Source organism: Salvelinus sp. IW2-2015, unplaced genomic scaffold, assembly GCF_002910315.2.
Source record: "Salvelinus sp. IW2-2015 unplaced genomic scaffold, ASM291031v2 Un_scaffold2338, whole genome shotgun sequence".
NCBI classification, from domain to species: Eukaryota; Metazoa; Chordata; class Actinopteri; order Salmoniformes; family Salmonidae; genus Salvelinus; species Salvelinus sp. IW2-2015.
In genome coordinates this window covers 32,301-48,834 of record NW_019943663.1, presented here as the reverse complement: position 1 = coordinate 48,834, position 16,534 = coordinate 32,301, and the positions used below count along the sequence as shown (strand labels likewise).

Below are 16,534 nucleotides of genomic sequence, written 5' to 3'. Positions count from 1 at the left end.
AAGTCTGAATAGGCATCTTATTGCGTACTATAAGGGGGAAACGGAATGAACCCTTTACTTTTCTCAATGTCAAGTGTCTCACCTAAGCATTTCCCAACTTTAATCCTCRTAATAAAAAAAATCTGCCAGGTGCTCTTTAGCATTTTGGGGTTCTGTGTTGCGGCAGCTTGCTCTGGTCTAAACAGTGGGGGAGAAAGAATCTGAGTTCCCTTAAGTAGCAGAGCTGTCGCCACAGTGACAGTGTCAGGCCTCCTACTGAGGCGCCCTCCAACTGACTGGCTCCTAAGGTCATGTGAGTTAAACTGCCCAGGTGTATCTGTGTGCAATTAAGTACTAGACAAAAGAGAACCAGCAGACGTCACGTCATACTCCGGCCCCAGAGGACAGGAGTTGCCCATCCCTGACCTATATAGTGATTAGGGCTGGCACAATTACTGCATAACCGACAGTTATGGATGAAAACCGTAATTTAAATAAAATAACCGTTTACATTTATTTAATATTTTTTTGTGTGTGGAACGAACAGCTGATTGAAGACAGGGCGGCCGGGCATTCGTGTGGTTGAGTCGGTTTCTGCGGTAACATGGATTCTTAAGAATGTGATGTAACTTTGTTGCTCCTTGCTGAAACAAGAAAAGTGTTGTAGCAAACAAGTCTTTGGTTGCCTAGGCAATGCCCCCCTCTCTGCAGCACGGTAACACATGCCGTCAGGAGCGGAAGAGAACACTATTGGAACGGTGACCAAAGTCATTTGGCTGACTAATAACCGTCACCCAAAATCCCATTCCACGTCACAGTAATAATAATGATGTTAAACAACAGTTGGACATCAACTGAGCAAAATCCTATTTCTCTGCTGAAATAATCCTGTAAAAATGTACATTGTTGTATGATTGTTAGCTGTAGTGTGATTAGACTGTATGCCTGGATGCACCCAGAAGGGGTAATCTCAGTCTGCCTTCCGTTCCTTCCCTGTGTTGTGCTGCGTGTGTGTGTGCGCTTCACCCAGCTATAAAGCTCCTCATCTGTAGATGACACCAGCAGATGTTTGTGGAGCTGGCATGAAAATGGCTTCTCAGTGGAACACTGCCCGTGTGAGCAGTGCAGAGAGGAAGGTGCCCCACACCCGTATGGAGGATGAGGCTGACATCCAGGTAGGTAGAGACCACATCCATGTTTATTCCCAGATACCACCCCCCCCCTTGCCCTGGGGCACTAGTACCACCCTCTACCCCTCCCCGGCTGACCTCTATACTGCCTCCATCTGCACCAGTTTGCTCCTGATTCCACCCCCTCTCTCGGGGCTTCGGCTGCTCTCTTTGCCAAATCTGCAGCAGGCAGTGCTCAGCCTTGCATGCGCAGAGATAATGATCAAGTTAATTAGACCTGAGATTGAATGAACTGCGGCAGCAACTTAATCATTTGTAACTTGATTAGAAATACTATATTCTGCAACTCCAGAGACMGGCAAACTTTCCTTWTTTGAGTGCTCGAAAATTAAYGTCCACTTTAGGATTCAGGTCTTGAGATAATGTTGCAATAGAAGCAGGGAAATAAATCCGAGCTCGTATACTCAAACAAGCCCATAAGCTGAGGGTAKATTTCCTTGTGAATGGTTTTACTGAGTTGACAGAGCAGATGTGAGTTGCCTTTCTGTTAATGGTTCCTCTGTTATCCCCATAGCAAATATACTCATTTGGGAGGAAATTAGGTCAAGGTAGCTTTGGGGTTGTCTGTGAAGCCACCCACAACGAGACAAGGAAGAAATGGGCTATTAAGAAGGTGAACAAAGAGAAGGTGAGTGCATTAGTGTTTCCCATGGGCAGCTTGTTGACTGCWGTGMTGAAAAGAGAKACTCTAAAGTCAGTCTAATGGCTACTAGAACAGCCCCACACCTCAGTGCACTCACTCAGCTTCTTCCCTCCATGCAGGCTGGAAGTTCAGGTGTTAAACTGTTGGAACGGGAAGTGAGCATCCTGAAACGTGTGAACCATGCACACATAATACATCTGGAYGAAGTCTTTGAAACACAAAAGGTAAGGGATGCTTTCTTAAAAGTAATGGAGTCAATATCTCAGTAGTGTGCGTGCAGACGATTGCGTAAGCACCATGAATGAGAGCGAGGCCGGTCAGATCTATTTGTGGGGGCCATTATCAGTCTGTGTGCTGTGCTTTGTGTCCAGAGGATGTATCTGGTTACTGAGCTGTGTGAGGGAGGGGAGCTGAAGGAGCTCCTTCAGAAGAACACACGCTTCACAGAGGAGGAGACCAAGCACATCATCGACAGCCTGGCTGAGGCCATCGTCTACCTGCATAAGAAGGGTGATATGACTGACTAAAGTTATAGGTTTCACATCGTTACAAGGATCTACATTTGAACATTTTACACGGTGAAACTTTATTTCAAGACACAATAAAGGAAGGGTAAGAGGCAGAATATCAGACTATGCCTTCTTTGACCTTTATGAAACATAACAAACTAATCTAGGTGCACTGATTAAATCATTCCAACATTAATGCAAACAGTACAGACAATGTGTTGTATGAGTAAATTGTGTGCGGGGACYATGTTCAAATTGGTGATATCACGGTCACATCGTACTCAAACGAGTCAAATTGGTGATATCACGGTCACATCGTACTCAAACGAGTCAAATTGGTGATATNAAACGAGTCAAATTGGTGATATCACGGTCACATCGTACTCAAACGAGTCAAATTGGTGATATCACGGTCACATCGTACTCAAACGAGTCAAATTGCTTTGGCCTCATTGACGTGTGATAATCAGGGAGATGATACCACGTTATGGCTCCCAGTCATTATAGAACCTGGCTTATTCTAATAATGAGATAATAATGAACAACTGTCAGGCAAAAATGGTAGCCCTTTTAATTGAGTCTGAGGGGTTTATTTGAAGATGCTGCTTTTCCCCCCTCCTGATGGTGAAATCTCTAGTTAGAGGTAATTTAGGACGTTGCTTGGCAATGAGACACCATTACATMGGGCTAATGACTCATTTACAACGAGCTGGGGAGGAATACAGATTAATAGGTGTGTTTTCACACTAAGAGTCCCRCTGCGCTGTCGTGCCGCACTTCTATGGCGACTAATGATACCAGTGGGGATGTGGTGCTGAAGGTTAGCAGTGACTGTCACAGGTAGTGGCCTTAAAGGGCAATTCCACCACTTTTCAACCACATTTTCATTGTCTCCAGCTCAATAGCAGTGTGTACATATATGAAAACGGTGCACCACTACGTTTTGTAGAAAMAAATATAAACGTGCTGTTTTCAGATATGTAGACACTGGTTTGGTGCTGGAGATGATGAATATGAGGTAAAAAGGTGGAGGCATTGTCCTTTACCCATATATAAGCAGCATGAACATTTACATTCATTACTTCTTGAACAGTAAATATGACAAATTTGTTTAGTAAAGACATTGATATGATACATTTATTTTGCATAGAACGATTCATTTGGTCCCATGGAATATTACTATGGATTTTGTGAACCATTTGTTCATTGTACTATWAGTTCTTCWCCATGCTGTTGTTACTATATAGATATAGAGGTTCATCCACTGTTGCGCACCCCGGAGTCTTTTTATTCAGTCCATATCTTCCTGAGCTCAATCTACATGAACATTCGAGCAGAGGAAACAATATATTAGAGGTCAGKATGCTCCGCCCCTCTCACAAAATCACTTTAACAGAGTRGAACTTTAAGACTCCAGGGGAGAGAACTTCTCAAACTAATATGTGTGCAGACACTTTATTTTCCATCCCATCAAGTRYYTSTAGCAGCAYCATCTAATKTAACCTTTATAACTCTCTCAAACGTRTCCGAATCCTCCGCTCAATTCTGCACATCTCRTGTAATGACCACTGATACTTTGTGGCTCACCATTTTTAAAAGGAGGCTGATATCTAMAGATTTGTCATAGGGATTGCTTGAATTTAGWAAGGCGCTCATYGTTTTCCTGAGGATAAAGTAGCTGTTRTTGTCACAYTCTCTGGGACTTCAGCTGGGGCAGAACCCCTCTCTTTCTCAGTGAATCAAACTCATTCCCAGTGGAATGCTCGATGACATCCATGATTGATTAAGGTTGTGGAGATGTCACCTGTTGAAAACAAGGCAACACTAAACATATCGTTCCCCACGAATGATGCAGGGATTTCATGTGTCCTACTTATATCAGTACACTCGTAAAACTTCTATTAGATCAAATATGCCACACACAGCAAAAAAAAACATTCAATTTATTGTCACCAAATTTGACACGAATTGCAAAAAAAGTATATCTCCCTCACTAACTTTAAGCATCAGCTGTAAGAGCAGCTTATCGATCATTGCACCTGTACACAGCCCATCTGTAAATAGCCCACCCAACTACCTCATCCCCATATTGTTATTTATTTATTTTTGCTCCTTTGCACCCCAGTATCTCTACTTGCACATTCATCTTCTGCACATCTATCACTCCAGTGTTTAATTGCTAAATTGTAATTATTTCGCCACTATGGCCTATTTATTGTCTTACCTCCCTAATCTTACTACATTTGCACACACTGTATAAAGATTTTTCTATTGTGTTATTGACTGTATGTTTGTTTATCCCATGTGTAACTCTGTGTTGTTTGTGTCGCACTGCTTTGCTTCATCTTGGCCAGGTCGCAGTTGTAAATGAGAACTTCTTCTCAACTGGCCTACCTGCCATCATACTTGTCCTCTCTGCTAAAGACCTTTTGAAAGCCATTATGGTTGGTTCTTCTCATAGTAAAGGTGGTGTTCTTTTTTTGTATTTCAGACATAGTTCACCGAGACCTGAAACTGGAAAACATTCTAGTGAAGAGCTATCATCATGGTGTTGATAATGACATGATCAATATCAAGGTGAGACGGCGACACAAACTGGAAGACTTTCACTGCCGTTTCTCATCCAGCCAGTCTCTGCAGGGACTTAAGGACAGGCTCCTGATGTGTTTTTCTTTCTTTCTCCCACTCCCCCTAAATGGTTTTAAATGCTACCTCATTATGACAGACCCCCRTTTGGTTCCCCTTTATATCACGCCGTACAGAAGGGTGAATCAAGAGCATCTTTTAAGACAAATTACCGCCTGGGCCCAGCATGTTGTGTGCATTGACGGAGCGCAGGTTAAAGCAGATACCTGGAGCGCGGGCTCAAACAAGGCAGGGCGGCAGCATAAATCACACACACACTGCTGAAAGACAGCGTTGTTCTGGCACGGTATAAAAGGCTTTTATCTGTAAGGAGGAGGTCATCTCTCCTGGATATTTTTCTCCTGTTGTATTTCTCCTGCCTGCCATTATTTACTAGATGGACCATACACAGCATGTACAGCTCATATTTGTTATTCATCTAACATAGAGAGACCCAGTTATTGCTGCTCTTCAAGTAAAAACTTGTTTTGTCTGATAAATAACAGCAACAAGAAAGGATTTGATATGAGATGGATACATGCTGTAGGCCTGCGTGTGTATCAGTGTCTGCTGTCTGCTCTCTCCTCCCAGGTGACAGACTTTGGGTTGTCAGTGAAGAAGGGGGTGTTGGCAGTGAGAACATGCTGAAAGCCACCTGTGGGACTCCTATCTACATGGGTAAGACTGACACGCTCAGCTCCTACACACAAGAGCACATCATATTAGAGTAGTCCTGTTAAAACCAGTCCTCTCCTCTCTGTTTCAGCTCCTGAGGTGATCAATGCTCATGAGTACAGTCAGCAGTGTGATGTTGTGGAGTATTGGGGTCATCATGTAACGCTGTAAGCAATGCACCCACCCATCCCTCCTTTATCACTGCCTGTCTTTCTGGTCTGTCTGTGTCTCTCCCTCTGACTGTAGCAGCTTTTCCTATACTGTGTACAGTTCGCCCAGTGACCGATCAACTAGTAGTATAGTTTTAGAGGCCTGTGTGACTGACAGTCTGTCCTAGCTGGTGTGACTGACAGGTCTGCCTCTCTGTAGCTGTGTGATGACAGGACTGTCTCACTGAGGCTGTGTGACTGACAGGACTGTCCACTGTAGGCTGTGTGACTGACAGGACTGTCTCACTGTAGGCTGTGTGTACTGACAGGACAGTCTCCCTGTAGGCTGTGTGACTGACAGGACAGTCTCCCTGTAGGCTGTGTGACTGACAGGACAGTCTCCCTGTAGGCTGTGTGACTGACAGGACAGTCTCCCTGTAGGCTGTGTGACTGACAGGACAGTCTCCCTGTAGGCTGTGTGACTGACAGGTCTGCCTCCCGTAGGCTGTGTGACTGACAGTCTGCCTCCCTGTAGCTGTGTGACTGACAGGACTGTCTCCCTGTAGGCTGTGTGACTGACAGGACTGGCTCCCTGTAGGCTGTGTGACTGACAGGACAGTCTCCCTGTAGGCTGTGTGACTGACAGGACAGTCTCCCTGTAGGCTGTGTGACTGACAGGACAGTCTCCCTGTAGGCTGTGTGACTGACAGGTCTGCCTCCCTGTAGGCTGTGTGACTGACAGGACTGTCTCCCTGTAGGCTGTGTGACTGACAGGTCTGCCTCCCTGTAGGCTGTGTGACTGACAGGACTGTCTCCCTGTAGGCTGTGTGACTGACAGGACTGTCTCCCTGTGGCTGTGTGACTACAGGACTGCCTCCCTGTAGGCTGTGTGACTGACAGGACTGTGCCCTGTCGGCTGTGTGACTGACAGGTCTGCCTCCCTGTAGGCTGTGTGACTGACAGGACTGCCTCCCTGTAGGCTGTGTGACTGACAGGTCTGCCTCCCTGTAGGCTGTGTGACTGACAGGTCTGCTCCCTGTAGGCTGTGTGACTGACAGGTCTGCCTCCCTGTAGGCTGTGTGATACAGGACTGTCTCCATGTAGGCTGTGTGACTGACAGGACTGTCTCCCTGTAGGCTGTTGACTGACAGGACGTCTCCCTGTAGGCTGTGTGACTGACAGGACTGTCTCCCTCTAGGCTGTGTGACTGACAGGACTGTCCCTGTAGGTTGTGTGACTGACAGGACTGCTCCCTGTAGGCTGTGTGACTGACAGGACTGTCTCCCTTTAGGCTGTGTGACTGCAGGTCTGCCTCCCTGTAGGCTGTGTGACTGACAGGACTGTCTCCCTGGTAGGCTGTGTGACTGACAGGACTGTCTCCCTGTAGGCTGTGTGACTGACAGGACTGTCTCCCTGTAGGCTGTGTGACTGACAGGACTGCCTCCCTGTAGCTGTGTGACTGACAGGACTGTCTCCCTGTAGGCTGTGTGACTGACAGGACTGTCTCCCTGTAGGCTGTGTGACTGACAGGACTGCCTCCCTGTAGGTTGTGTGGGGAACCTCCATTCATCGCCACCTCTGAGGAAAGACTCTTTGAGATGATCAAGAAGGGAAAACTCCACTTTGACGGACCCGTCTGGGACTCTATCAGTGATGCAGGTGACATACAGTAGTACTGCTTCTCAACCTCTCTGACTTCTATTTGTAACATCTCTGGTGATATGGAACTCTAAGGACACATGGTACTTGACCACATCCAGGTTGAGCTGACAGGTCCTTCTTACAATGGTTATTATTGCATGACTTTAACATAGCGTACTGACTGTCACATTTTTATCTCACCAGCCAAAAAAGTGTTGAGTTGCCTCCTGAAAGTTGATCCCGCCCATCGCATCACAGCCAATGAGCTGCTGGATAACTCCTGGATCACGGTAAGGGGCTGATCCACCCAGCTACATTTCACATTAACAATAATGAGTACAGGAAGGACTCTCTCTGGTATTGCTACGTGATGGGATTGGGAATTGGTATCTCACAGCCTGGTTTATGGGGTTTATTGCAGTGTGGTGATATTAACCCTTTAGAGAGGGTCTAACATTAGTTAGTAGTACTGTGTCTTACAGGGTGACACCAACACTCTGGCCACACCCACCAACGTGCTGGAGATGATGCGTCTGTTCCGGGATGACCCGGAGGAGGCGGAGAGAGAGGAGGAGAGCGAGGTGGTCAGTGACGTGCTGAACGCTCTCTCAGCTGCTCCCAGGACAGCCTGACTCTGGAGCCCAGGGCAACACTGGAGGACGGGGCAGGATCAGAGCATACAGTAACACTGGAACCTAGGGTTAGGCCTGAGAACAGGGCAGGGATGGAGGGTGGGGCCAGGCTGGAGGACCAGGTAAGGCCGGAGCCCAGGGTGGCTTCAGCGCGCAGTAACCGCAGTAACCGCAGGAACATTGCTGAGCTCAGCTATGAGGGAGACACAGACAGTAGCAGCAGCAAACCCACCACCCCCACCAAACAGGTACTGTAGTACACAAAGTTACACTGAGTTGTACACACAACTCAGTCACGCCATCATGACCTGCCACTTCATAGGTGTTAGGTTCAAAATAACCTCTTTCACTAAACCCACCATGACTCAAGCTCCGGTTTAAAATTAGCCTTGGCAAGTGAGCTGTTTCAGTTACACACTGGTATACGATCTTCCGTTTCCCTTCCACATCAATTAGCTTATGTGGTAATGATCTTGTTTTTGACTAAAGACTATCTCTCTGTTGCGTAGCTATACTTAAAGCATGGGAGTTATCACCCAGCGGTTCAGGCTCTCTACAATATTTAGGGTTCTTCATCCCCCTGATATCTCTGTAATCCACTGTAGAGACAGAAGAAGGAGGTTGCTGCCTCATCGTCCAATGGACTGAAAACCAACAGCTCTGCTGTGAAGGTCTGCAACTCACTCAGTCCCCCCACTTCACAGGTCAGTCGTTTAGCAGTCTGTCTGCAAAGTCCTCTTCTCACAACACTGGGAATTAGGCTGCCATTAGATATTTGTTTTTTGACAGTTTTGACTTTTTGTTCTGATATTGATGCAATAAAGATGATTACAACTCTTCATCGTTCAAATTTGTCACACGGGCCATTGATTCATGTATTTTATATTAAGCCAAGCTAAATCTCTATTTGTCTTCACAAAACAGCCTGGAATGTGTAAGTTCTGACTCAAAACGGGTTGATTTGTTAAAGAAAATGTTTTTAGTTTTAAAGGCCCCCACCAGAGGGCAATGCCACCCCTATTTCAACGTAATTCCTGTCCTATAGCGGAAATTGTCGTTTAGGTTCCACCTCCGAAGAATAACATAGGCTGCTAATACATATTCATGAATTAGGGGTGGGACCATTGTGGTGATTTCCACGTGGAGTGGGGAAAAGCAACAAGCAGGGTTCTGACGACTGTCAGTGTAGCTAGCTAGCTAGCTAGCTAGCATGCTAACTTTATTTGACTAGCTAATGTTATCTGTTCAAAAGATTGGTCAGCTAGGCTATGGCTGGTTCTGGAGCTGGATTTGTCATCAGCATGTAGGGCAAGGATGGGCAACTTTGAGGGTGGGGGCCACAAAAAATCTGAACTCATCATGGTCCGCAGTTGCTGGGTTTGTGTACTCGCATCCATAAAGCAAGTTTGCTTAAATTAAGCACATTTTGCCATGGAGCGGAGAGAAGATTTTGCAATTTTATAACTAATTTCATGCAATTCTACTCATTTTGCCATGGGCCAGAGAGAAAATGTTTTGCTGACATAGGCTAATTGACTGACTATCACTAGCTACAGTGCCTTGCAAGCCCCTTGGCATTTTCCTATTTTGTTGCATTACAACCTGTAATTTAAATGGATTTTATTTGGATTTTATGCAATGGACATACACAAAATAGTCCAAATTGGTGAAGTGAAATGAAAAAAATAACTTGTTTTCAAAAAATTCTACAAAATGGAAAAGTGGTGCATGCATATGTATTCACCCCTTTGCTATGAAGCCCCTAAATAAGATCTGGTGCAACCAATTACCTTCAGAAGTCACATAATTAGTTAAATAAAGTACACCTGTGTGCAATCTAAGTGTCAAATGATCTCTGTATATTTATACACCTGTTCTGAAAGGCCCCAGAGTCTGCGACACCACTAAGCAAGCGGCACCATGAAGACCAAGGAGCTCTCCAAACAGGTCAGGGACAAAGTTGTGGAGAAGTACAGATCAGGGTTGGGTTATAAAAAAATATCATAAACTTTGAACAACCCACTGAGTACCATTTAAATCCATTATTAAAACATGGAAAGAATATGGCACCACAACAAACCTGCCAAGAGACAGCCGCCCACCAAAACTCACGGACAAGGCAAGGAGGGCATTAATCAGAGAGGCAACAAAGAGACCAAAGATAACCCTGAAGGAGTTGCAAAGCTCCACAGAGGAGATTGTAGTATCTGTCCATAGGACCACTTTAAGCCGTACACTCCACAGAGCTGGGCTTTACGGAAGAGTGGCCAGAAAAAAGCCATTGCTTAAAACTTCTTTGGGATCAGTGTCCCTTCCACGGGTTGGTTGAGCTAACATAGGCTAATGCGATTAGCATGAGGTTATAAGTCACCAGAACATTTCCCAGGACATAGACATATCTGATATTGGTAGAAGGCTATTACAGTGAATGGACTTGTTTCAGATAAATGATGACATAGTGCTCACAAAATATACTTTTTCATTTAAATGTATATGTACCGGGCCTCCCGGGTGGCACAGTGGTCTAGGGCACTGCATCGCAGTGCTAGCTGTGCCACCAGAGACTCTGGGTTCGCGCCCAGGTTCTGTCGCAGCCGGCTGAGACCGGGAGGTCCGTGGGGCGACGCACAATTGGCCCAGCGTCGTCCGGGTTAGGGAGGGTTTGGCCGGTAGGGATATCTTTGTCTCATCGCGCACCAGCGACTCCTGTGGCGGGCCGGGTGCAGTGCACGCTAACCAAGGTCGTCAGGTGCACGGTGTTTCCTCCGACACATTGGTGCGGCTGGCTTCCGGGTTGGATGCGCGCTGTGTTAAGAAGCAGTGCGGTTGGGTTGTGTTTCGGAGGACGCATGGCTTTCGACCTTCGTCTCTCCCAAGCCCGTATGGGAGTTGTAGCGATGAGACAAGATAGTAACTACTAACAATTGGATACCAAGAAATTGGGGAGAAAAAGGGGGGTAAAAAATAAATAAAAATGTATATGTACCGAATAAAAATCTAACGTTTGAAGTGTCTCCATCTCATTTCCAACTCTACCAATACTTTTGTCACAAAAACTGTTGTGTAAAATAGCAAATGTGCCTACTCTGTGTTTGGCACCTGCGCTCAAGCCAACAGCTCGCAGGTACAGTGTGGGGAGGCTGTGCGGGTTGTCTAGTTTAGTTTATTAGGATCCCCATTATCTAATGCACATGCAGCAGCTACTCTTCCTGGGGTGCACATAAAAATGAAATGCATAACAAAGTACAAAACAGTAATAGACAAGAACAACATAAGATATTACATTAAATACAAATCAAATAAGAGTTAAATATAGTAAAGACACCAAGAGATAACAAAAATACTATCTAGTATACTATAAAAATAATACAGTGTCTAGTCTACATGATAAGATCGAGAATATTTTTATTTGTCAAATGGCAATCAAGCATTAATCATCATGTAGCCTAATAAACTGCAAGGTTTCCCGAGTCGTAATGGGAGGACACCATATCATTGGGTGAAGTCAGCCTGCAGGTGCCCGGCCCACCACAAGGAGTTGCTAGAGCGCGATGAGACAAGTAGAACCTTCCCCTAACCCGGACGATGCTGTGCCAATTGTGCACCGCCTTATGGGACTCCCGGTCACGGCCGGTAATGACACAGCCTGGGATTGAACCCCAGTAGTGACACTACAACATTGCGATGCAGTGCCTTAGACCACTAGGCTCTATGATAACATTTTTTTTTTTTTATATGATATGACTTAACTCGCATAAAAACTGTGGATGGAAACGTGGTTACTGACTGACATAACAAGAGAATAATCTGAGATGCACAACCAAATTGCAAAATTGGGAATTCTTCTGTTCTGAGGGCCTTCAAACCGCGGCCGCCAGTTGCCCATCCCTAATGTAGGGATACCTCGCCACAGATGGATAGGGGAAACAAGTTACTTTTACTTTGTCATCTATTGTTATCTACAGTTTTGGCATCTTTCATAAATTATCTATTATATTTCTCAGCTCAGTCGCAACTCGCAAACTTTGCAAGTGTTTATGATTAATAAACAATGCCATGCTGGTGGGGGGTACCATTCAAATAAAACCCAGCTCTGAAACGAAACGTAGGCTAAGAAGAATGTGCATCTCATTTCATAGGAAAAGACACGTCATTGGCACGAATTTGCACGAAGTGGGCAATTTTGGGTTTGTCACTTCAAGCCCAAATATATTATATTTTGACCTAAAACAATGAATTATTGACTTCAATCGTTGTGCAACATCAAGAGTAAGCTCTGGCAATTGTCTTTCAGCTCAAAACAGTGGATATCTACTAGTGTGGGCGTTTTAATGCTTTTTGGCCATCATGTTGGTGCTGTTGATATTTACTCACCACTAGATGGTGACAGATTTACCTAGAAGGTGAGCCGAGCTAGTGACAGATCCAGTAGATATTGTTCTGTAGAGGTGAACCTGTTGTGTTGGCCTTGTGTGAGCTGAATGTGAGTATCTTATCTTTGCAGTCCCATACAGGTGGCAAACTCTCCAGGCAGTCGAGTGCAAATAGTCTCAGGACAAGAGTGAGACCCGCCCAACCTCTTCCCCAGTGGGGCCAGCTCCCAAAACAGCAGCCGGTCCAGGGAAGGTAGAGGCCCACAAAGACCTAGCAACGATTTCACTGTAAAGCACCTGATTCCTGTTGTTCAAACTATCCCTGTTGCGTCTCCACTGACCTCTTAGGTTACCTGTCGTTTATGTTATGCTTAGTTACATACTTTGTCTGCATTTTCCATATCAAACTCACTGACAGTCTGAGTCGTTTCAAAATACACTAAAAGTAGATGGGGAAACTCAAAGGGAGTGTTCATCTCTCTCTTATTTATTCCGTTGGGCATAATTCATGATTTATTAGTGGTACACTGGGTTGTGTAGCTGTTAGTGTTTTCTATGTACTGTAAAAGTATACTTTTCTATTTCTTTCAGTATCCTAATGGGCAAATTTGGTATGAAAGATCTTCAAAGTGCTTTGTTTTTCCCCACAAATGTCATTAACATATTAGTAGTCAGTGGCGACCAGAGGCTCAAGCTTGTCTGCTGTTTATTATTTTCATTGAGCTGTTCTTAGGATGATTTAAGGATGATTTCCAAGCATCATGAGAAGAAACTAATGTACAGAAACTCCATTATTTTGTGTTCAATAAACATAATCAGAAATGATATATTTTTTGTTCTGATTTTGTGATAACTTTTCTGTTATTCTGTTTTGACCTCTCACTTTCTAAAGTCTCAAAAAATGCAGTTGACCCTCTTGGTGTCAATACAGTCCGCCAGTGGCACACAGGCTGGTTACACGCCATCAAAACGCAGGGGATTGGAACTGAGGGCAACTATGGCTCTAATCTCGTTTGGGAGGCCATTGAAAGCAGCAGGAGCTACTTTGAGGGCTCTGCCATTCAAGCACAGGTCTTTCTGCTGTAGAGAGAATAATCCCCAGCATAGATACAACATTAAAGTAGTCAAGCAGAACCCACAGAGGCTGTATATCAAATCCACCCATTTGCATCTTGAAGTGAATGTGTGCAGACAGTGGAGCACGGATTGAGCAGAGGATTTCTCTGTGTGTATGTGTGTGGTGGTTGGATTAGCTCTTTTGAAGTGAAGCACATGGCACATTTTTCCTTTTTGGCGATTGGTTCACGGCCTTTAAACTGTAAATAGCTCCCTTTAATCAAAGGCTGCCAGTGCTTTGTCCAGGTAGGCATGCTTGCCTTTCCGGGCCGGTTGGATGGTAGCGCATGCCGCGATGAATGACTGGCTACAGGAGGGAAAGGTTGTTTTAGAGCCTAGTGTTGATACACAACTTTCAAAATAAAAACAATATGCTTCATGGGAGCACAGAGTGAATGACAAATTAAATATATTTTGTAGTATTCACTGAGCATACCTTCCTAATATTGAGTTGGGGGGCATGGACTCCACAAGGTGTTGAAAGTGTTCCACAGGGATGCTGGCCCATGTTGACTCCAATGCTTCCCACAGTTGTGTCAAGTTGGCTGGATGTTCTTTGGGTGGAGGACCATTCTTGATACACACAGGAAACTGTTGAGCGTGAAAAACCCAGCAGTGTTGCAGTTCTTGACACAAACCGGTGCACCTGCCACTTACTACCATACCTCGTTCAAAGGCACTTAAATATTTTGTCTTGCCCATTCACCCTATGGCACACACACAATCCATGTCTCAAGGCTTTAAAATCCTTCTTTAACCTACACTGAAGTGGATTTACCAAGTGACATCAAGGGATCATAGCTTTCACCTGGTCAGTGTGTCTTGGAAAGAGCAGGTGTCCTTAATGTTTTGTATACTCAGTGTATATTATCAATAAAAATGAAGGGCAAAAGGAAATGGGAAAACACCAAACTGTAATATTGTAGGATTACATTTGTAATTTACTTGATACTACTTATGTAAGCACCAGATGGAGCTGTAGTGGATTCCAGAGTTAATTTCTAGAGTTGACAGGTGCGCGCTGGCTAGAATGGCCTGCTATCTGGTTTCATGTGTGAATGCAGCCGTATACGTGTGTGATTGATTGAGCCATTAAATAATTATGATGGTGTATGTAAGTTGTCAGTGATGAACAACTGCATGTTTGCTGTGATGTGTCAATGACTCATTTAAGGAAAATAGCATGTTGAGAGGGACGTTTTCGCCCAGCATAATCCACTGATCTGAGAAAAAAAGCATTGAAGATAACAATGATTCATTCAGTTTGTAAACCACTCCTCCCTTTAGACCCGTGAACTGAATTTGCATAAGGTCTGTTTAGACAACCTCCTGTATGGCTAATGCGTTGTCAGAGGCAGAGATGGGATTTCAGCYTATGGTCCTCATTTTCTTGTGCCAGACTTTTAATTCATTATAGAGGGGAAAAAATCTCCAAATTGAATTGGGGAAGTGGAATGTGACCTGCAGTAAGTGTGTGCATCTACAGACCTCAGGGAAGAAGACATTTAAAGAGATTGAATGTCTTCATATGCAGCTAGGTCATATGCTTTGACATTCGCAGTATTGTCCATTTATGTATTAAAAAAGCAAACAAATGTCCGCCAGATTTTTTTCTTGATGCACCAAACTTCTATCAGATTTTGCAGAAGTACAGAGAGGGAGAAGGAGAGTGCACAGAACAAGCAGGGCGGTATGGGTGCTAGGTTAGGGGTGTGAGTTTGCGACAAGGCATGGAGGCAAAGGAAATTAGAAATTTGGCGGGATGGAACCAGGGATGCGCCCTCTGCCCCCATCTCCAGTGGTGCTCCTGACAGATGGGAGCAGGGGGAGGGTGCGAGCAGCCTCCCGAGTTGGGAGATTAAAACACTGCAGCCCCTTTTGCAGCCTGGAGAGAGTGTGTCACTGTGGAAGGGTGGGGTGAGGAGATGGCACCTGTGGTGAGACTCTTGGGGGGTGCAGGACCGCTAATGTCAAAGGAGGAGAGGATGCATCCCTCCCCTGGCCCCCCTTCCGCTAGAACCCCTTTTATTCACTGCCAGGCAGAGATGAGGGTGGAGGGGGTGGGGGCTGCATCTCAATAACCTTAATAGAGCTCCCTTTAATTAATCAGCTCATCTGCAGAGACCCGATACCTGCAGCTGAGCCCCCCATCCACTCCCCAACACAACATCCTCCCTCACACCACACCTCTCTGCTGCCGTGACTTTSTGCTAATGAGGTAACGCAGCTACAATGTCATGGAAACATTTCAGAGARGTTATCTGTAGGAGCTCATCACACATGCTGAMGTCCCTGATCCCCTTCAATGTTTGCATCTGTGTGTGTGAGTCCTCCCTTGCTGTGCTACAARGCAACCATTTTACCAAAACAAACATATTCAAAATGATAAAGGAGGAGGGGAAACCATGATGTCACAGCAGTGGGTTGGATTTCTAAAGAAGAAGAAAGGCGTAAAAACCACACCTCAAGTAAACATTTGAGACAGATGGCAATTTCAAAGCAAGCCTCATCAATCTTTGTTGACACTATTCCTTTTTTAAACTACTCTTATTTGGGATATTTGCAATTATAATACATARGCTCATTTGAATATCAAATTAATTAGTGAACACACTAGAGTAAATGCCTTTTTTATAAGTCSTTGTTAAAAGTGAYAAYTTCTCGARWACGGTTGGATGGRGTGTTAATTTACAGTGATATCTAATCCCAAGTTACAGCACATAAAAGYCATTACTATACATATTTTAATYGGGAGGTGGTTGTTTTCCAAYCAATTTTCTGCTAGAGTACATTTTTAATTTATTCCTATTTAATTTATTGGTCTCTGCATATCCACTCAGTAAAACTAATCAACAGCATGTATGGGCCCCTCTTAAAGTCACAGCTCTCTCTGGCAGCCAGCCTCTGATCAGGATAAACCCTTCATTTCAAAAGTTCTTTCCATTTCTGCAAAGAGCAGGCTGGGTAAAATACCCTCTCTACATTCAGTCAACCAGGATGAT

General features: G+C 44.8%; 1 protein-coding gene across 1 annotated transcript in view; it reads left to right on the top strand.

Annotated features, from left to right (window-relative positions):
- The window catches only part of LOC112073695 (serine/threonine-protein kinase 33-like), a 50,642-nt gene extending 37,407 nt beyond the window's left edge, over nt 1–13,235 (top strand). The window contains 16 exon segments of the mRNA XM_024140946.2: nt 1,010–1,154; nt 1,684–1,797; nt 1,932–2,036; nt 2,184–2,322; nt 4,813–4,898; nt 5,538–5,562; nt 5,565–5,624; nt 5,713–5,759; nt 5,761–5,780; nt 7,317–7,429; nt 7,616–7,701; nt 7,894–8,011; nt 8,014–8,291; nt 8,649–8,747; nt 12,548–12,587; nt 12,590–13,235. Coding sequence (XP_023996714.2) covers nt 1,032–1,154; nt 1,684–1,797; nt 1,932–2,036; nt 2,184–2,322; nt 4,813–4,898; nt 5,538–5,562; nt 5,565–5,624; nt 5,713–5,759; nt 5,761–5,780; nt 7,317–7,429; nt 7,616–7,701; nt 7,894–8,011; nt 8,014–8,291; nt 8,649–8,747; nt 12,548–12,587; nt 12,590–12,708 — 1,572 coding nt within the window. The 5' untranslated portion in view covers nt 1,010–1,031 and the 3' untranslated portion in view covers nt 12,709–13,235.
- Nucleotides 13,236–16,534: the final 3,299 nt, after the last annotated feature.